The 21003-nt window shown below is 51.3% G+C and overlaps 2 protein-coding genes across 11 annotated transcripts in view; one reads left to right on the top strand and one right to left on the bottom strand.

The window, feature by feature from the left end:
- Window positions 1-21003, top strand: part of ARSG (arylsulfatase G) — a 100865-nt gene that overhangs the window by 5967 nt on the left and 73895 nt on the right. The window lies entirely within an intron of this gene.
- Window positions 2378-20882, bottom strand: SLC16A6 (solute carrier family 16 member 6). 4 transcript variants are annotated; one of them, XM_061145020.1, is made up of 6 exons: window positions 20724-20882; window positions 13687-13925; window positions 10569-10712; window positions 9044-9172; window positions 6012-6806; window positions 2378-4571 (listed from the first exon to the last, which is right to left on the bottom strand). In XM_061145020.1, the coding sequence occupies exons 2-6, from the start codon at window positions 13916-13918 to the stop codon at window positions 4321-4323; spliced, it is 1551 nt and encodes a 516-aa protein (XP_061001003.1). In that variant the 5' UTR covers window positions 13919-13925; window positions 20724-20882; the 3' UTR covers window positions 2378-4320. The 4 variants fall into 4 exon arrangements, with proteins under 4 accessions (XP_061001003.1, XP_061001004.1, XP_061001006.1 ...); XM_061145021.1 differs by lacking the exon at window positions 20724-20882 and adding an exon at window positions 16209-16341; XM_061145023.1 differs by lacking the exon at window positions 9044-9172.

The following is a 21003-nucleotide window of genomic DNA, read 5'->3' as shown; positions in this document are numbered from 1 at the left end:
GATAACCTTGTTTAAAAGCTTGGAAACATTGATTCAGATGCATTTCATTTGTCTTAAAAGAGCACAGATCTTAACTCATTTTTACAACTGGATTAATTTTATTTTGGGGAAGAAAATAGTCTGTATTTGTAGTGAAATTATCTAGTCAGCAAGGTGGAAGCCAGACTGCCTTAATCACAGGAAGTGAAACGTGATGACAGGCTGGCAGCTGTTTGATCTTTCCTGCCTCTGGCACCTGCGACCTGAGGCTCACTTTGACCACTATGATCTTTTCCCATTGGTCAGGACTGGTGTTGTTTGGTCACTGTGTCATGTCTGACTCTGCCACCCCAGGGACTGTATCACGCCAGGCCTCCCTGTCCTTCACCATCTCCTGGGGTTTGCTCAAACTCATGTCCATGCCACCCAACCATCTCATCCTCTGTCGTCCCCATTTCCTCCTGCCTTCAACCTTTCCCAGCATCAGGGTCTTTTCTAATGAGTCATCTTTTCACAGCAGGTGGCCAGAGTATTGGAGCTTTCGCTTCAGCATCAGTCCTTCCAGTGAATATTCAAGGTTGATTTCCTTTAGGATGGACTGGTTTGATCTCCTTGCAGTCCAAGGGACTCTCAAGAGTCTTCTCCAGCACCACAATTTGAAAGCATTAATTCTTTGGTGCTCAGCCTTTTTTATGGTCCAACTCTCACATCCATATATTGACTACTGGAAAAATCATAGCTTTGACTATACAGACCTTTGCTGGCAAATATGCTGTCTAGATTTGTTGTAGCTTTTCTTCCAAGGAGCAAGCATCTTTTAATTTCCTGGCTGCAGTCACAAAATGCAGTGATTTTGGTATCCAATAAAATAAAATCTGCCACTGTTTCCACAGTCTCCCCATCAGGACTGTTAGTTTACAGTCTGCCACTGGTGGTACCTGTGTGATGCTGTCACAGACGCCGTGGAGCGGTCCACAGGCCAAATACAACCCACGGCCGATTTTTCCTGACAGCCTTCGAACTAAGCATGGTTTTTGTATTTTTGTGTGGTTGAAAAAAAACTATTTCATAGTGTGTGAAAAGTTTATGGAACTCAAGTTTCAGGATCCATGCATTAACTTTTTAATTGGAGGATGGTTACTAACAGTATGGCGGTGGGCCTGCCGTGCGTCGACGTGACTCTGCGGTGGGTGCGCGTGTCCCCAACCCTGAGCCCCCCTCCCTCCCCACCCCTCCCCGCAGGTTGTCCCAGAGGCTGTGCCCTGCTTCATGCATCAAACTTGCACTGGTCATCTATTTTACATATGGGAATAAACATGTTTCAATTGCTCTTCTCTCAAATTGTCCCACTCTCACCTTCTCCCCCGGAGTCCCAAAGTCTATTCCTTACATCTCTGTCTCTTTAGCTGTCTCGCAAATAGGATCATTGTTACCGATTTTCTAAATTCTATCTATTTGCCTTAATACACTGTATTGGTGTTTCTCTGACTTCACTGTGTAATAGGCTCCAGATTCATCCACCTCATTAGAACTGACTCAGATGTGTTCCTTTTTACAGCTGAGTAATATTCCATTGTGTATATGTACCACAACGACCTTAGCCACTCGTCTGCCGATCTGGGTTGCTTCCGTGTCCTAGTTACTATAAACAGTGCTGCAGTGAACACTGGGGTCCACGTGTCTCTTTCACACGAATTGGCTTTTATTGAGGCAGTCATGCTCATTCATTTACATTTTGTCTGTGGCTCTTCTTGCCCTGCAGAGGCAGAGCTGAGTAGCTGTGACTGAGCCTGTGGGGCCCGCAAAGCCTTCAGTAGTTCCTGTCTGGAATTTAACAGAAAGTTTTCATGGACCCCTGACGTGCAGAGGTCATGCTGTTTCCTGACAGATTAGAGTGGTTCTTAGGCCTGTTCTGTAACTACATATGGTTAGTCTGAACTATTTACAGTTACTAGTTTTTTGTTTTCCTGTCTTTTTTTAATATTTATTTGGTTGCACTAGTTCTTGGTTGGGGCATGCAGAATCTTTAGTTCCAACATTCGGACTCTTAATTGCAGCATGTGGTATCTATTTCCCTGACCAGGGATTGAACCTGGGCCCCTTGCATTGGGAGCTCGGAGTCCTAGCTACTGGACCACCAGGGAAGTCCCAGTTTTCACTTGTTGCTTTTGATGGGCTAGCTATCATTCTGTGGTCACTGGATCATTCCATTCATTTGTTGTTCATTATGAAATAATGAATCCAACAAACACATCCTAGAACCACTTGTGTGTCTCTAGTACAGTTAAAAGGTTTTGTAGAAAAGGTTTGAAAAATGTTAAACGAATCCTCCCTGAGTTTTTAAAACCTTTGTTGGACCCAACAACGCACGCCGAGGTGTCAATGGAAAACGAACCACTCCCTCTAAATAAAAAAGCCATACATTTATTGCAAATCTAGAAGTACCAGAATGTCACAGAATACAGAACAAATCAGCAATCCTGTTTTCATTTTCTTCCAAACATGTAAAAACCTCGATTTACTGACATACTGAAATTGGCATACATTTTTCTTTTCCCCATGCACTTAACAGAATGGACGTCTTGAGCAGATTGCTCTGAAACCAGTTATAAATATTAAATTGTATCGAACATTCATAGTAAAAAATGTAGTAAAGTGCTGAAGTCATGAAGCCTGCAAACGTGCCACAAGCTGCGAGTCCCTCCGGGCAGTGACATCTGCCCCGCCTGCCTCGTCCCAGCTGTGTCTGTCTTTGACGGACACTCCGGCCTCCTCCCTGCCCTCCCCAGAGTCTACAGATTGTCCTATTTCTATGGCTGACCCAACGCTATACAAAAATGTAGCAGGCGGTGGTGAACTATGCCACTTTCATTTCAGTGCAGAGAAACATTCAAGCTTGTGTGTGCCTGGAACCAAACTAGGCTTGCTAAATTTTTTTTCCCCCTGAGTTGTCAAAAATGAACAGTAAAATGAGTAAAGATGGGGCAGCGGTTCTGACCATCACCTGCAGAGTGAGATTCAGGACACATGAGTACACAGCCCACCTGTTCCCCTCATGACCTGCCCTTTTACAGAAAAAAAAAAAAAAACGTGCACATGAGAAATGCGGTCCGTGTAGTGTGACGCCGAGAAAGCCAGCGGCCGGCTCACCTGGAGACCCCGCAACACGCAGCAGCCACGCGCTCTAGGACGCAGCTCACGCGGCGAGACAAGCGCGTCTGCTGCCCCATGCGAGGCACAGAAACGCTGCAACGCTGAGGTCGTGAAAAAGCGAATGTTTCAACAATTCAATGAGATATAATTCTGATAAAATGAGATGCTCAAGTATTCTTAGGTGATAAAACAAGTCATTTAAAAAAGCTAAGGCGATTTGCTGTTCATCCCCCCCTCCCCTTTAAATCACACACCATTGCCATTAAAGTGAAGAATCCTTACAACTTGGCCTTTTAGAGAGTAACTTTACGAATTCAGAGGTGTGTCAAGGATTGCAGAAAGGAGGTAAAAATTCTGCTTATGTCTCAGACTTTCTTTCTTTTGATTATTTTATTCATTCTAGAATAACTTAATAATAAATAGTGGTTTAAATTAAAGACACAACAATCACATATTTCTGAATAATTAAAAAGCAATAGGAAATTCATTTCTGAATGCCACACTGTGTGTTCTGTATTAAAATGCTTCTGGTAAATGACTGGCCGTACAAAGAAGTGGTCATCTTCACATTTCTGAAGTTCAAGTTACGTATATTTTAAAACATTTCCATTTACTGGCCAAAGGTTTGGTCTTAAATGGTACTTTGTTTCCATGGAATATCTGGAAAATTCAGAGGCCCTAATGTGTTAATGGAAACCTCAGATTTTTTTTTTTTTTTAGAATTTTTCTAGTGATTTTAAACAATTTTTTCATAGTTCTGAAAATGAGGAATTTTTAAATGATGTAAGTTGTTTTTTTGTTTCGAGTGGCCGATTTCATTTCAGTGGCCTGGGCCAGATGTCATTTTCTACGATAGTAGCTTATCAAATGTGAGAGCTCTTCAAACCACTTTGCCAATTCATGTCCCTATTTTAAAGCCGGAATGTAACCCAGACTCCTCCTGTGTGTCTTTGTGTTGCTACAGAATCCAGCCAGGCTGATGTACAGAAAGGTGTTCCACCGTTTTTGTTTTGGCATAAAAAACAAGCAAAAAAGAAAACTTAAAGAAGAAAACAAGAAGGATGTTGGTAGTGGTTCACGCATACATTCCCTTTGAAGTGCACTCGGAAAGCGGGCGGGTGGTGCCCCGCCCTGCCGCCGGCCCCCACCGCAGGTCCTCCCCAGCCCCGGACGCCCCGGACGCGGGTGTCAGACGGGCTCCGTCCCCGCAGGGGCTCTGTGCTCCGTCTTTCCCAGGTCCATCTCCAGAAAGTCTTCGGGGATGTCCTGCAACACTTTCCCGCGGGGACCCTGGGCCGTGCCCTCCCGGGCTCGGGGCCGGCGGCACAGCCCCCGCTTGCAGGGTCTCACGAGGGCGAGGCACACGGCGGCCACCGCCATCCCGGCCGCGCAGGAGTAGAAGGCTCTGCTGTAGATCCTGCTCTGGTCCACCAGCAGACCTGCGGGGGCAGCGGACGTTAGCCACGCAGACCCCGCCCCGCCCCAGGCTCCCCCAGCCTCAGCCCCCTCTCGGCTCGCTGCCTTCCTGCTTCTGTCTGGCTTCTTTAAGAAAAAAAGAGCTTGGAAGGTGGGAGTGTTTTCTAGACAGGAGAGGAGACGCAGGCAGGACCCCACCCCCCCCACCCCCACCCCCGAACACCTGAGAGAATTCTGTCACTTTGTATGTTCTTTGTGGGCGGGTCTGTTCTGGTGTAGAATCTAGAACATGCGATCAGGGAGATGTTCATTTCCTTGGAAAGAAAGCTGACATCCTCTCCTGAAAGGAAAGAGCTCTCTGATCTTCACCCTGGTCCACCTCAGGTCACTGGGGTAATAAGAAGATGTGTAATCATAGTAACCTCAAGGACTTGTTTCCAGCCCAAGATATAAAACGGGGCTTCCCAGGTAGCGCTAGTGGTAAAGAACCCGCCTGTCAATGCAGGAGATATAAGAGACCTGGGGTTCCATCCCTGGGTTGGGAAGATTCCCTGGAGGAGGGCATGGCAACCCACTCCAGTATTCTTGCCGGGAGAATCCCACGGACAGAGGAGCCTGGCGGGCTACAGTCCACGGGGTCGGAAAGAGTCGGACACGACTGAGAGACTTAGCACACAAGATATAAAACATCCTTCCTACTAGGAAATGTTCCGAAGTGACCAGTGAGTGGAGTATCCGCAGAGTGCTGCTCTGGGTTCAGTTCCCTAAAAGCTATGCCCCGAAGGGATGCTGGCTTACAGAAGCCCCTCAGTCCTGTTTTCCGAAAAGTCAGAGTGTAACGAGGTCAGAAATCCCTGTGTCCCCCGCCAAGCGTCTCACCAGGCGACCCGGTAGCAAATGCTGAGGCAGCTCGGGCTGCAGACCCAGTGCCTCCCGACCCGGCGCCGATCCCCTCTCGGGCTGCAGACCCAGTGCCTCCCGACCCGGGTGCCGATACCCCCTCGGGCTGCAGGCTGACACGCCCCGGGGTTCACTTCCTCACAGTAAATCAAGAGAGGTGGTCAGATACCATCCATCCTGACACCTCTAAAATTCTCCGCAAGTATCAAGATCAATAGAGGCTGTTTTTCTTTCGACTTGAATAGGAAGCTGGCATGATTCGTAACAGGACAGTGCCCTTGTGTGTGGAATCTCAACTGTGACAGAGGTGAGAGCACCTACGAAACAGGAGCGGACTCAGAGAGGACAGACCCGTGACCGGCGAGGAGGAAGGGCGCGGGGGGTGGGGGGATGCGGCGGCACAGACCGGGCGTCAGCAGGCGCGGAGGAGTACGTGTGGGATGGGCTGACCCCGGGTCCTGCTGCGGGGCACAGGGAACCGCAGCCAGTATCCTGGGGTAAACCACGTGGAAAAGAGGGGGAAGCTTAGCCCACAAGGGTGCTCCTTTGTGTACGCAGCTCACCTGCAAGGGGGGGTCCGGCCAGCCCCGAGATGCTCTGGAAGAAGACGTAGACTCCGGCGGCCGACGACATCTTCTGGATGCCCACGACGTCGTCCTCGGCGAGCAGCGGGATGTGGGTGCCCGCCACGGTCCCGATCATGGCCCCCGAGAAGACGCTGCAGGCCAGGAGGCCCCAGAAGCCCGTGGCGAACGTGAAGGTGAGCAGGGACAGGGCCAGCAGGACGACGCAGACGAGCTCGATGTAGACCTTGCGGATGGGCTCCCGGTTGAGGACCAGCCCCGCCCCGATGCGGCCGAACACCTCCGCCACGGCCATGGCGCAGAGCAGCAGGGCCGCGCGGTCGCGGTCCAGGCCGAGGCTGAGCCCCAGCGGGATGATGTACAGGGACGGGGCGAAGAAGCCCAGCGTCACGAAGAGCCCGAAGAGAGTGTAGCAGATGAAACTCCTCTCGGTCAGCACAGAGAAGTCCAGCAGCGGGGCGCCGGGCCAGCCGCGGGCCTGCACCTCGGCCGCGGGCTCCGCCGCCCCGGCCGAGTGGCCAGGCGCGTTCTTTGGTGAGGTAGTGAGCTCTACTCCTGAGTCGATGGAGTCGATGGAGGTGCGGGTCTTCTCGTTCTCTAACATGTACTGCGCTTCCTTCCGGTGCTCGGGGGCGGGGGTCTTGGGGGTCCCCGGTGTGCCGACGATGACGATCGGTCTGAGCAGCGCGCCACAGACCACGAGGTTGAGTTGCAGGAGCCCCACGAAGAGCATGCTGTACCTCCAGCCGACGGTCTCCTTCAGGGCCGTGATGGCTGCAGGGGGCGGGCGGCGAAGCAGAAAAAAAACCAAGGTCAGAAGGGGACTCCGGGCGGGGAGAGCAGAAGGCAGACAGCTGCAGATGAGGGGCTAATGGAACAGTAACGGCTCGGCTGGGACTTCTGCGGTGGCTCCAGGACAAAGAATCGCCTGCCACTGCAGGGGACCCGAGTTGGGTCCCCGCTCCGGGAAGACCCCACCCGCCCAGGAGCGACTTAAGGCCATGCGCCATGACTGCTGAGCCCACGAGCTGCGACTCCTGCAGGCTGAGAGCCTCAGAGCCCGAGCTCCACAACAAGAAAAGCCACTGCAGGGAGAAGCCCTCGAACCGCAACTCGAGAGCAGCCCTCGCTCGACACAGCCAGCGCGGCCTTGAAGACCCAGCACAGCAAGAAAGATGACCTGACATGCTTTATCCCTGGGGCTTCTAGGACTCGAGGAGGAGGAAGATGTATCAGGACAAGATGGAACAAACATTTTCAGCCCAGGCTTCCAAGGGAGCTTTGGGGGTGTCTTCCTCCAAGCAGGGGCACAAGAACAAAGCTTGTGACCCACATAAGGGTGCACGCAAAGCGGGCCGGCCCCAGCCCCTGGCCCGTCTTGGATCATAGACCTCGACCGGAACACAGCTGGGAGCATTCTTCAGCGGCGTCTGAGATGCCCCTGTGCTGTCCCCACAGAGGTGACAAGGACTTGTGTCCGGGAAGCCTGAATACTGACTCTCTGGTCTTTTCAAAACATAACTTCCACCCTTTGAGCTGGATCCTTCTCCAGCCACTCCTTCAGCTCAGCAGTAAGAGACGAAGGAGAAAATCAACTAAGAATCAGAAAGCTCATAGGATTATCCCGGAATTAACAGTTACTGTGTGAACACGGTCCAGGGTTGTCAGTAGCTGTGTTGATGCCGTTTTCCGCTTTCTAGTCTGTGGGATGCTCTGCCTACCTTCCTGCCAGCCTAGAGGCACCCTGGAGGCCAGGGGGGGACCCTGGCATGGGGAGAGGGAGTCAGGCCGAAGGAGGCTTCAAGCTCCCCAGTGACTAGAGGATAAACAGGCCCCACAAGATTCCAAGTATCTTCGTCATCATCCCAGAAGGTGAAACGATGTTCCTGAGAATTTCGCTTCACTTGATTCTCACTCTGTGAGAGCTGACAGTCAGGTTTAAGAGATGTGGTGACAAAGATGGGCTTAGCGAGACAGTCCCGTCTTCCGGGCCAGGGGGCTCCATTTACTTCTTCAGCATTTTTTTGCTCCCACCTCTTTCCCCCATTAATATGGAAAACTCAGAATTGCAAACTTTCAGGCTTGGGTATTTTCAAGTGCTTTCGACCTTCCTCTGGCAATAACTGGTTTCCTTTTCTCCATCTAACATTCCTTGGTGCCTGCCCGCCAGGTGCCAGGGATGAGCTATGGAGTAAAGCCGACCCAGATGCAGTTACCACCTTCAGGGGGTTCACAGGCCACTGACTGTTCCCTCAAGGTTTTATTCTGAAACATTTCAAACCAACAGAAAAGTGCAGAGAGTGACACCCATATGCCTGCCATCACCGAAATTCAACAATGAACAGCTTTCTGTCTGCATATTTACAGGCACGCATACATTAATTCTTCTGAACTATCTGAAAAGCTTCAGACGTTACATGTCACCCTGAAATACTACATCTCCTTTCAATTCCACCGCCACTCACGGACACATTCACCAAAGAACAGAGGCGAATCCAGGTCTCCCAGGTGATTTCTCTGCCACTGGTTAGTGAGATTCACAAGTTCACAGTGAGACAGGGAAATAAACCAGGGGATTCCCTGTGAGATCATCCACACACAGCTAATGAACTCGACTTTACCAGCACAATTTAAATCTGCACCGAATATGGCTCTTTTGACCAAGGAGAGAAATAGAACAGTATGAGCAGTCCCCAAATCTATTTTGGAATGGATGGTTCAAGCTTCCTCGCTGAATATATGCCGTGTATCTTCCTATGGGGTTGCAAGGAGTTGGACATGACAGGGCGGCTGAGCACACGCGTGTGCATGCACACAGATGCACACACAAACAGAGCTTCCTATTTATGTAAACTTGGATGAGTATTAAAATGTTTGAACTCCTAAAATGGGGGTAAGGGAGGATAGATCCTGAAAAGGTGCCTGACCGGAGAAGACACAGCCTTTCCTTCTGCCCGATCTAGAGCAAGAGCCAGCTCACATGGACACGCACACTCTGGTCGTCCACTTACCTGGCGCAAAAGCAAACATAGCGAAACATTCTCCTGTGGAAGCAACCGCCGTGACCACAGAGCGCCTCTTGTCAAAGTACTGAGACAGGATGGTGACAGTCGGCAGAAAGCTGAAGCAGAACCCCAGGCCTGTGATGGGACATCGACAGGACAGTGAGAACCACATGGCAGCTGATGCCCGAAGCGTGTGTTCAAAGAGCTGGGATTTGGGCGCTTATTTTAGAAATGATTACATTCAGGGAGCCCAGAAATTCATTCTGGAGCAAAGAAAAGCAGGTTTCATCAGAGGTCTGGAAAAACTGCAAGAGCTGTTTTGGGAAACTTGTAAAAAAAAAAAGGAACAGAAAAATCTGTTTCATGGGATTTTTTTCCCCTACTTTTCTGCAGTTTCCCCCCCAGATTTATATAATCCACAATGCACAGAACCCTTATCAAACATAGTTTTTACATAAGGCTTCTATTTGGAAATAAATGAGTTTTTGTATGTGCAGAAATATGGGAAAAGTCTGCAAATCTTAACTATGTACATATATATATAGTTATATATAATCTGAGTAATGTATGGACTCCATTGAAAAGTTTTCCACATATATGTGCATGTATTTAGTTATATAGAGAGAATTATATATAGTTATATATACATATGTGTGTGTTCAGTCACTCGGTCTGACTCTTTTTAACCCCTTAGACTGTAGCCTGCCAGGCGCCTCTGTCCATGGGATTTCCCAGGCAAGAATACTGGAGTGGGTTGCCGTTTCCTTCTCCAGGGGATCTTCCCAACCCAGGGATCAAACCTGCGTCTCTGGTGTCTCCTGCACTCAGGCAGATTGTTTACTACTGAGCCACTGGGGAAGCCCATGTGTATATATACAGGGATAATTATACATAATCTGTGAGTACTATGTGGGCTCCTGTGAAAGGGAAAAAGTTTTCCAAATATATACATGTATGTATGTGTGTATTTAGTTATATATATATATAGTTACATACAGAGTTACACATATATAGAGAGTTTTATATATACATAGTTATAGAGAATTATATATAGAGTTATGGAGTTTTTTATATATAGTTATATATACAGTTACATGTGTGTGTGTATATATATATATAGATAAAATCTGTGACTTCTGTACAGACTCTTTCAAAAGGGAAAAAGTTTTCTCAGACCCCTCAGTCCAGCACTGGCCCCTCCCCTACAGCTCAGACTTCTCACAGCCAGACTTGGGAAATGCTGGTTAAAGAAATTCAAACCTTATTTTGTGAAAAGGACGTCTTGTGCCTGCAAACTCTTGCGAAAGAGCAGTTCTCTTTCTCATCGGTAAATATTAAAACAACATCAGACAGAAAGCCCTGGGCGTTGGGAAGAGGAGCCCCGTTCAGAGGCACAGACGTGGGCGAGCCTTCATTTTAGAGAGAAAAGAGGACGGGAGGAGGAAACACGTGATTGACCCAAGCCCCTCCTTCCCCACTGCTCATTCTCCACACCGTCTCTGGACACGGTACCAGCCCGGGAGACGCTCACCAGAGACGACGCCGATGGCGATGTACATGTGGTAGACCTTCTGCGAGAAGGCGGCCGTCACCATGCCCGCGCTGACCAGCAGGCCGCCCAGCATCACCACCAGGCGGTGTCCAAACCGGCTGCTCAGGACGGTCGAGACGGGGGCTGCAGAGGAGAGTGGACCGGCCTCAGCTCCCAGGCATCAGCCTCAGCCTCCCCAGGAGTCTGTCTTTTTCACTTGTTACTGAAGTGTAGTTGACTTGCAACAAAGTGACTCAGTTACACAAATTTTTGGCTGCACTGCAGCTGGTGGGATCTTAGTTCCCCATTAGGGATTGAACCCAGGCCCCCGGGAGTGAAGCCTAACACTGGACCACAGGGAGTTCACTCCACAAAGGCTTCTCACGGGCTCCTGAATACAGGTCCCTGTGCTGTAAGGAGGCCCTGGCTCTTCATCCGTCCCGCACACGCCTGTTTCCCTGGCTCACCCCACACTCCCTCCTTCCCGCCCTGGGAACCCCAAGTCTGTTCTCTGTGCCTTTAAGTCCGTCGTAAGATCCCATCCTCTAAGATCTCTTTTGGGGGCTCCTCAAAGAAAAAGCCAGATTCACAGTCTAAAACTTACATCCATCTTCTTAGATGACAGACTCTGACCCACCAGGAGCCCCTATGAAACTGGACATGTATTATATTTATGTTATTCTGGAATAAACATGGGATTTCCTATGACTGTATGTCACTTCTTTTGTTCCTATACTCATTGCTTTGGATTCTTTTGAACACGGCTCCATTTAGGGTCAGATTCCCACTTGACTCTTTTGCAAACGGTATGAAAGCAAGGTGGGTTCTGTTATGCGTAGCAGAAGCAGGCCAGCTGTGGGATGGATAATTCAAAGTGGCTGACGCGTTACAGTTGGCTTAGCTTCTACGCACTCTGTCCCCCAGGACATTTAAGTCTGGAATATAAGTTTCCTAGTTATATGTTACTTAGCCTACCACTGCTACCCCCTGAGTACAAGGGACCCGCCAGAGTTGGAGGGAGGAAGAACAACGTGGTGCATGCTGGACAGAAAGAGCAAAACAACCAAAAAAGGACTCCGTGTTGCTGAGGTTGGGCGTACGTATCTCTCAACGTTGGTAGAGCATCAGCTCATATGTTAGTTAATGTAATGAATAATGAAATCACGTGGGCCATTTTTAGGCAGTGCGCAGACTCAGGCATTAGCGACCAGGATGAAAGCATTCTGTTTAAGTCCATATAGTCAAAGCTCTGGTTTTCCCAGGAGTCATGTATAAATGTGAGAGCTGGACCATAAAGAAGCCTGAGCGCTGAAGAACTGATGCTTTCAGCTTTCCAATTATGGTTCTGGAGAAGACTTTTGAGAATCCCTTGGACAGTGAGGCGATCAAAGCAGTCCATCCTAAAGGAAATCAACCCTGAATATTCATTGGAAGGACTGAAACTGAAACTCCAATACTTTGGCCACCTGAGGCGAAGAGCCGACTCACTGGAAAAGACCCTGATGCTGGGAAAGATTGAGGGCAGGAGGAGAAGTGGACGACGGAGGATGAGATGGTTAGATGGCATCACCAACTCAATGGACATGAGTTTGAGCAAGTTCTGGGAGATGGTGACGGACAGAGAAAGAGAAGCCTGGCCTGCTGCTTCTCTGCTCTCTGGGGTCGCAGAGAGTTGGCTATGACTTAGTGACTGAACAACAACAACATAACGGCATTTAGAACAATTATCTTCTGGGACTTCCTTGGAAGGTCAGAGGCTAAGAAATTGCACTCGCAACATGGGGGGCCCAGGTTTGATCCCTGGTCAGGGAACTAGAGCCCACATGCTGCAACGAAGACCCAGCGTGGCCAAATCAATGAGTCAGTGAATCAATTACAGTTAAACAAGAACAGTGATCTTTGGTTATGATAGTATTAACTGGGTATTTCTTGTTGACTATATTATCTTTGGTTAGAAAAGGGCTAAAAGTTCAACTTTGGAATTTTCTTATTTCGGTTACCAAATGTAAAATTTTGGTTCTAGTTCATGTAAGTTATCTTTCCAAGAAAGTAAACAGCCAATTAGGAAATTATCTTAATCTTCACACTGGAACTAGGAGTGCTTCCATGAAACGTGTAGGAGACAGCGTCGGGACCAATGGGAGAAAGTCTGACTTCAGCAGAGAACAGTGGAGCTGCCTCGTGCAGGCAGTGCGGGGCAGAAAACAGTACACTTAGACACGCTCGGGCTTCCCTGGCGGCTCAGATGGCAGAGAATCTGCCTGCAGTGCAGGAGACCTGGGTTTGACCCCTGTGTCAGGAAGATCTCCTGGAGAAGGGAATGGCAACCCACTCCAGTATTCTTGCCTGGAGAATCCACAGACAGAGGAGCCTGGCAGGCTATAGTCCATGGGGTCACAGAGAGTCAGATACGACTGAGCGAATGACACTTCAGAAAACTTCAGAGGTAACAGCTCCATGTCAGGATGTGAACCTAAAGTTCGGGAAGGTGAATTCAGCTCCGTTAACTGTCAGGGGTAAGTTCAATGGCCGTCCTTGCTCAGGAAAGCCTGCCGTGGCCCCGACAGGTGGATGAACCATCATGAGACCTCACAGTTATGTCGTGTTACTAGGTCTGTAGGGGATGAAGTGAGAGTGAGTATGTTAAGAATTACACCACAGTGTATTGTACCTGATGCTGCTGGATTTGGGAGTCCGGAAGGGAACTCCTTTAGGGAAAGAGGTGTTTGGAATTCAGAACATCCCCTCTGGACAACGTGCGTAATTTCCATGCCCTCCTCGCACACATTCCATCTCTCTTCTGCCTGTAGCCACACCTGCACTTTCCACCTGTTTCCTCAGCATGTTTTTACGAGACCAGGGCTTGGGATGCTGAGGACCTTTTGACGTTTCTTCTTTAGGAAATGACTAGCTTCCCAGTGAACTGGAGTTTACTGTTGTTCTCAGGATACTCGACAGGATCCTAAGAGCATGCACAGGAGGCCTTTAACACGTGTGCCTTGAACTGACGGCAGTCAAGTCTGGCAAGCAGACGGTCTTCCTCAGCCTCGCTTACCTAATTAGGCAAATTGCCGAGACACACATGCCTCTACGGCGTGAAGCTGGGAGACACACTAACCTGTGAACGTCAGGACGAACACGCAGATGGAGACGACCCACGAGATCCTGCTGTTGGACTCACTGAAACTGTCCATTAAGTCACTGAAGAAGACGCCGAATGACTTGATGATGCCGTAGGTGAAGACTTCCACGAAGAAAAAAGAAACGGCCACCACCCAGCCCCATCCACCGTCAGGCACTTGAGTATAAACATTGGCTCTGCAACAAAGCTGCGATTTCTTATGGGACATTCTTAACCTGAAAAGAAAAAATTAAACCAAGATTAGACCAGCAATGGCCTGAGGGCAGATGATTCTAATACTGGACATCACGGATAAGAGCTACTTATACTACAGTTCTTAGGTCAATGAACATTTAAATCATGTGCAGTTAGGATAATGTCTTTGAATAGTAATAATATCTACCCATCTATTTATACATCTGTCCATTTATTTATGTATCTGTCATCTATTATCTATCATCATCTGTCTCCATCATCTACCTATCCATCCATCCTTCTGCCTAGCTAGCTAGCTGTCACCTAACGAACTATCTTTGTGTTGTATATGGAGCCCTTGGGGAAATTAGGTTTCCAAGCTATGGCAGTTAATGGGAAAAACTAACCAAACAAAGAACCCAGGCAGAATGTTTAGAGGCACTTTGGAGGATGAAGAAAGGCATCCATGCTGACCGTGAACCCGAAGACAAGTTAGGTGACCATAACTGGTCACCGAACTGAACCGAAGAAATGTGGATCAGAAATGAAGCCCAGGAAAAGAGGCGCACAGGCCACCCTCCAGGGCCAAGTGCGGGCGACGCCCTGCATCTGCCCGGTGCCGCGGGGCCTTCAGAGCTGCCTGCTCCCATCCCATCAGGGCCTGCGGTCGTGTGCAGATGCACCTGCAGGACCAGAACGGGGCAGATAGAAACGTGGGCATCTGTCTGCTGGGAGCCGGCTCAACACGCTCGAGCTCCTCACGGTGCGTCACCCCGTGGTGTCTGAGGGCTGGACTTCCTCCACACAGGACCAGCGCTCCAGGATGTGATGGCCAAACCAGGCACCACCAACTCGGGGGTCTGGGCAGCCAGGGCACTGAACCCAGTTTCCCTCGACTTCACTGTGCTTTTCCATCCAAGTTGCAACAAACATCAGAACAGAGAGTGCTGTGTCACCACTGAGGGGACGCACCACAGTTAGTCCTGGAGGGAGGGGCGTGTAAAGGCTTCTGCAGGCGACTGAAGCCCATAAACACGGGCGTTTCAAACCCTCTGCAGTTACATACGCTTTCAAACAGTCAAGTGTGTTTTTAGCCCAACCAAACGTTAATTTCTACAAGAATCAATGAGTCTGTGGTCTCTGAGCTCTTAATGGCAATCCACCAGTCAATTCTGAAGGAGATCAACCCTGAATATTCACTGCAAGGACTGATGCTGAAGCTCCGATACTTTGACCACCTGATACGAAGATCTGACTCATTGGAAAAGATTCTAATGCTGGGAAGGATTGAGGTCAGGAGGAGAAGGGGTGACAGAGGATGAGATGGTTGGATAGCATCACTAATACAATGGATGTGAATTTCAGCACACTCCAGGAGATAGTGAAGGACAGGGAAGCCTGGCGTGCTGCAGTCCGTGGGGTTGCAGAGACTCGGACACGACTTACGAGGCTGAATGACACCACCTTGAGTTTAAGAATCCTTTGAGGACACACAGCTAGCCTAGCCCTAAGTGGTAGAGCGCAGGTACTAAGGCGGGTTTTATTGCTAACGGAGGGCGAAGGAGAAGTAACAGGACAAACTTCCACCTGACAAGTAACTGTCAGTTTCTGATACAAGGATCCGGTATTCAGAATTTGCTCTAAGACTCTTTCAAAGCAGCAAATCTGACCTCATTTCATCTTGTTCAGCCTATTGATAGCACATCAGCCTGGTACTTTGAAAGGACTATATACGCATTTTACCCTCTTACTGTTAGCTATTTGGTTGCATAAAATAGGGCACACGGCACTTTAAGAAGCTTATGTTCCCTGCAGCAAAGGCCTCTGTTTTGATGAGTCCGCGTGTCATGCCTGAGAGTGGAGGGGGAAGACGGGACGCAGGGAATTCGGTGGCTCGGGGTGGAGGCCGACGGTCACAGACCAGCTGACTTCTCATGTTCCAGCGTGGAAGGCAGCCGCTACCGCAAGGAACCCCAAGCCCTCCAGCAGTGGAGGTGTTCCCAGGCCTCCTCCTTCCTTAGGCTTTCTGAGTTCACCCCCAGGATGAGGCGGCTGGGGCAGAGGCGTGCCAAGAGTAGTGGGAAAGGGTAGTTACGATTGAGAACGGGGAAAAAAAAATGTATTGGGCTGACCAGAAAGTTTGTTCGGGTCTCTGTAAGCTGGTATGGGAAATGTGACTGAGCTTCTTGGCCAACCCTATCTGCAGCAGTGTTGGCTTTGGCACCGTGGTCAGCCCGGGAGGGAAGGAGGGGGTGTCGGGGGGCCCACAGGCCGGGTCACCCTCCCCTCTTGTTCCCCGACTCAGCCATTCCTTTGAGCTCCACCTTGGAAGCCCGACTCCTTCACTGGTGTCTTAACTGGCTCCACGTGTCTGGTACGATTAATCTTGCTGAAATGCTGCACCGTCATGCCGCTGTTCTGCTTGGACTTTTTCAGCACTTTCCTCTTTCTGCAGGACAGAATCCACGGGACCAGCTTGACGTTCCTTGTCCTTCCTAGCTGGACCCCCTACCCCCCACCCCCGTCCGCAGACCTCTGCAGCCTCACTGCTGCCTCTTCTAGGACTTCGCTGGCCAGCCAGGCCACCCTGGACCCCTCCGCCTCGGAGCCTCCAGCCCCCTTGCCCGTGGCCGTGCCTCGCCCCCCACGCTGGAGGCCCCCTCCCTACAGCTGGCGCCCACGAGGTGCGGCCCCATCGCGTCCTCCTGCTCCACGAGGCCTCCTCTGATCCACTCAGCCTCAGGGGTCCCTTCGTGGGACAAGCATCCTTGAAAAACGGGGTGCTGTCCACTTGTACGCACTTGTCCTATTTGCTCAGCTAAGTTATAAGCTCACGGAAAACAAAAGCTGGGGCCTGGGTCCCTACAGACCCCCCAGGTGCCTGGGCCTACGCTGGGGGGGCCGGTGACAGCACAGAGGTGGCCTCTGCCTCTACGCGTCAGCGCGTGCCGATGATAATGATAAAAACCCTTAAGGCCGAAATCCCATCACATCTTAAAACCATTCAACCACGTCCTTCTGGAACTCGGCACATTTCCGGCCAGCAGTGGCGGCTAAGTCCAAGGCCACATGGGCACGATCTGACCCAGAAGGGGGCCCTGGAAATCTGAGCATTTTAATAGCGGGCTCAGGCCAACCTGAACAAAAACACATTGGGCTGACATTGATAAAGGCCCCAGGGCGACAAAAGGAACCTCTCCAGCTGCTGCAGGACAGAGGCGCGCTCTTCAGCTGGGTGGTGCTTAGAGGAGCACAGCTTCCCTGGGGGCTCAGCCGGTAAAGAATCTGCCTGCAATGAAGACCCGGGTTCAGTTCCTGGGTCGGGAAGATCTCCTGGAGGAGGGCACAGCAACCCACTCCAGTATTCTTGCCTGGAGAATCCCATGGACAGAGGGGCCTGGTGAGCTACAGTCCACGGGGCAGCAAAGAGTCGGACACGACTGTCGACTCCCGCGTTCACTAGAGGAGCAGGAGCGGACTGCAGTCTCCGCACAAAGCTGAGGCCGCCTCCTCTCAGAAGGCCCTGGGTGCGGCCGGCGCTCGGTTCTGCTCATGGGGGCCCATCTCTCTGTCTCTCACCCCTTTGCTGTGTGGCCTGGAGAAAGCTGCTGCACCTCTCTGGGCCTGAGCGCCTCACGAGTCAAATGAGGAGGCTGGCTTTGGGACTCTTTAAAGCTCCACCCAGCTCTGGCAGCTGATCCTTTAGTGCCCGATTACACGACTCCTCAGGTGGTGGCCCAGGGTGCCCAGGGAGCTGGGAGGGAGGCGTGAGTGCCAGGCGATGCCCTCGGATGTGGGTGGACAGGCGTCGATGCTGGCGAGATCTGTGCTGGGCCAGCTGGCTACAGGATGGAGGCCGCTGCTTCCCTTCTGTTTCCTCTCTGAGCTCCTCCTGGCTGTTCGATGCCTCTGTTTTTTTTTTTTTTTCCAAACTTTGTTTTATATCTAAGCTCCTCCCCTGAAGCCAGATGCAACTGTAACTTTCACCTGCATTCTTCAGGTTGGGGAGGACAGCTCTCCTCATTATTACTGGGGTCACCCTAAAGGGAAGATGACCCCCCAGTGTTACTCCTGTATCATCCTAGTGCACCCTACGCTCTGCTGTGTGGAGCTCTGGAGCTCATGACACAGAACAGTGACGGCACAGCCCGGCTGCCGTGACACAGCGGGGACACTTTGCCCACAGGGCCCACGGCTGCAGCTCCAGACCCAGTGCCGGGCAGTGTGCTGGGCACATCGTATGTGCTTGATGAAAGTTCACTGAACAAAGTATGTGTCCTGGGGGCGCTCCTGAGGCGATGCATGGCTCGTGCCCCCCAAGCCCCGCTGGCAGAATAAACCTTCCCCGGACTCTGCTGCTATGCACTCTGCAGGCCGGCCGGCGTAACAAACGGGTCAGCCTCTGCAAACAGAGCCAGAGACCAAGGCCTGGGGCTTAAAGGCTCTGAGAATTCCAGAACATGGAGATATCTGTTTGCTTTTACGGGTACATTTCTCTGATGGGAAGGGATACTCGTTGACCGTGTGGGGATACAGTCGCGCGACCCCGTGGCCTGGGGAGAATCACTCTGCTCCTTGATCTTCAGTATCAAGAGGTGAACAGGGTGCTTGAACTAGACGGGGATGATCTCAGCTCCTTCCTGCCTCTAGAAACCTCCACTTCTGATAGCCTCTGACCCCGACTGGCCCTACATGACCCTTTCATCTTTCTCAATTCGTTTCTAAGCCCTTTGACCCAAGGCCCACAGGTCTGCCTTTGTGAGGTTCTTGTGCATTTGTTGAATTTCTATTTACCATTAACTGGGCAAATGACTTCATCTCTAAGTTTCACCCTCTAAAAGCAGGGGTGAGACGCGGCTACTCTGGAGGGTAAGATGCTCAGACTCCAAACTGGGGTTCCTGGCAGCCATCCCGCCCTCATCCTAATGTTCATCCAAAGGAAGGGGGACGAACAAAACTCTCTGGACCATTTGGAGTGATTTCCTATGAGCATTTGGTCATCTAATCTTAAATAAATGACTCCTCTGCCAAGGCTTGGAAAGCTGCTAGAGCTGGGAATCTCTCTGTGATTTGATTTCCTGAGAAAAGCTTGGCCCTGGAGGCATAAAGAATGCAAAATATTGGACCGGGATGGACCATCAGGGTGCTCGTCCAGGGTGAGAGCAGAGTGAAGTCCAAAATGCAGGCTCTGGTGGGCAGAGGTGCCGCTGGTGTGAGCGCAGCCTCCCGAGCCACCGCCTGCCTCCAGCCTTCTTAAAGGCGTAGCCTGGAGAACAGCTTTCGACAAGTTGTTTCCGGCCCTAGCAGTCAGAGCCCGTTTGTATTTAGGTGAAGTTCACCTCCATAATCTATTTAAAAAAAAAAAAACAAAACAACCCAAGCCTAACCTGGACAGCCATCCCAACCGCTCTGAATCATTGGCTAAACTGGTTCACCCCTTTTACAAGACGGTGATGCGGACACCGAGCCCCTAATTTAAGTGTCCTCCTCAGAGCTCCAGCGAGGAAGGTCCTTTTTGGGAAACCACAGAAGGAAAACTCAGGGTTAGTGGTTCTCATGAAGAGAGAAGAGCTTTTCCACTTGGCTGCATTGTTTATTTACATACTGGAACTCTATCTTGGACAGGCTTCCCTTAATTCAGAGAAGAAGTATTTCTATATCCACCAGGCAGGGTGAATTGTTCCCCATCCCCACCACCAGATGCTGGGATGGGTGCTTGGACGCGGGGAGACTCCTCCCTTACAGATCTCTGCACAGCACTTGCGACTATTTTTTGCAAACAAGACCCTGCACCTAATCCACTTACTAAGATTTGCAAAATGATGAGATTACCGAGAAATCCCATTCCCAGGGCAGAAACCGTCTCTGTGCAGAAAGAGCTGCCCAGGAGTGTCTAAAACTGTGCCTACAAAACCAGCGCCCAGGTGGACAAGTTGTCACCGCTTGTTCTGCCCCATTGGCTCCAGGGAAGTCTTTTTCTGAGACTGACGCACTCCCCCCGCCCTTGCGTTTGATGATAAGTTACAGTGCCCCCTAACAAACTTCTATCACCTGTCTGCTGGGGGAGCGTGGGGCTCTGGTTTAAAAAAGAAGGCAGGAAAGAAAACCAGAAGGAAGCAACCCATTTCCTCCGCTAGACCATCCTCCCTGGCCACGGCTCCGCTCCCCGGGCGCTTCCCGGTGGTGGGCAGCCCTGGGGACCTTGGAAGTTGAGCGCGACCAGCCGTCCGCTGACAGCCCTGCCGCTCAGGGCAGGCGAGCGGCTGTCGGGGGTCGAGCCTGCCTCCGGGTCGGCAGCCCCGGCGTGTGCGGCGGATGGGGGGAGGCCGGGACCCCCCGCTTTCCTCGGCGCTGCCTCTGGGGCCGCCCTGCGTGCGCGCCAGCCTGGGGACAGTACCTCTGACATTTCGCTCCCGTGACGCGCGGACAACTTCATGCGGAAAATGCATGCAGCGGGCTCAGCGCGGCGCCCCCCGCTGCCGACAGCCCGGAGACCCTCGCCGGAGCCGGAGGGGCGGCACCCAAAGGCCAGATCTGCCTTTAGGTGTCTTCCGGACCCTCTGTTCCGGGGCCGCTGACAGGCAACTCTTGGCTGCCTACACCGGCGACAGCGCGCCATCCCGGGGCCCCCAGCGTTACGTACGAACTGTCAGAGAGGATTCGGGGGAACACAGTCTCCAAAACGCTCAGCTGCTCAGTGGTTTCCTCTCCCTCCCTCCAACCTTCCCCCACTCCCGGCCACACTAGCCCCCCAAAAGCCCCGAACACAGATTTTCACAAAATCACCCACAGCCCACCATCAAACTTTCAAACACGTAAAATGATAAAAACCAACTCACCAAGTTAGGAGGGAGGAGAATAGACACCAAAGGCTCCCAATTAAGGCGGAGGCCGGGCCGCCCCCTCCTTTTAAGCAGTTCGGGGAACACGAGAAAGGATTAACCCCTAAGGCGTGGGCCCCAGCCTATGGCAAGTTGGTTCCGGCGGGCGAGCCCAGGGCGCCCGGCCCCCCGCCCGCCCCCGCGCCTCGGGCCCCCGGGCCGCGCCCCCCGCCCCGCCGCCCGTGCCCGCGCCCGCGCCCGAGCCGAGCCGTGCGTGCGGCCGCCCGCGCCCCGGCCC

Source organism: Dama dama, chromosome 5, assembly GCF_033118175.1.
Source record: "Dama dama isolate Ldn47 chromosome 5, ASM3311817v1, whole genome shotgun sequence".
In the NCBI taxonomy this organism is placed as follows: Eukaryota; Metazoa; Chordata; class Mammalia; order Artiodactyla; family Cervidae; genus Dama; species Dama dama.
This window is presented reverse-complemented; position numbering and strand designations above follow the sequence as displayed.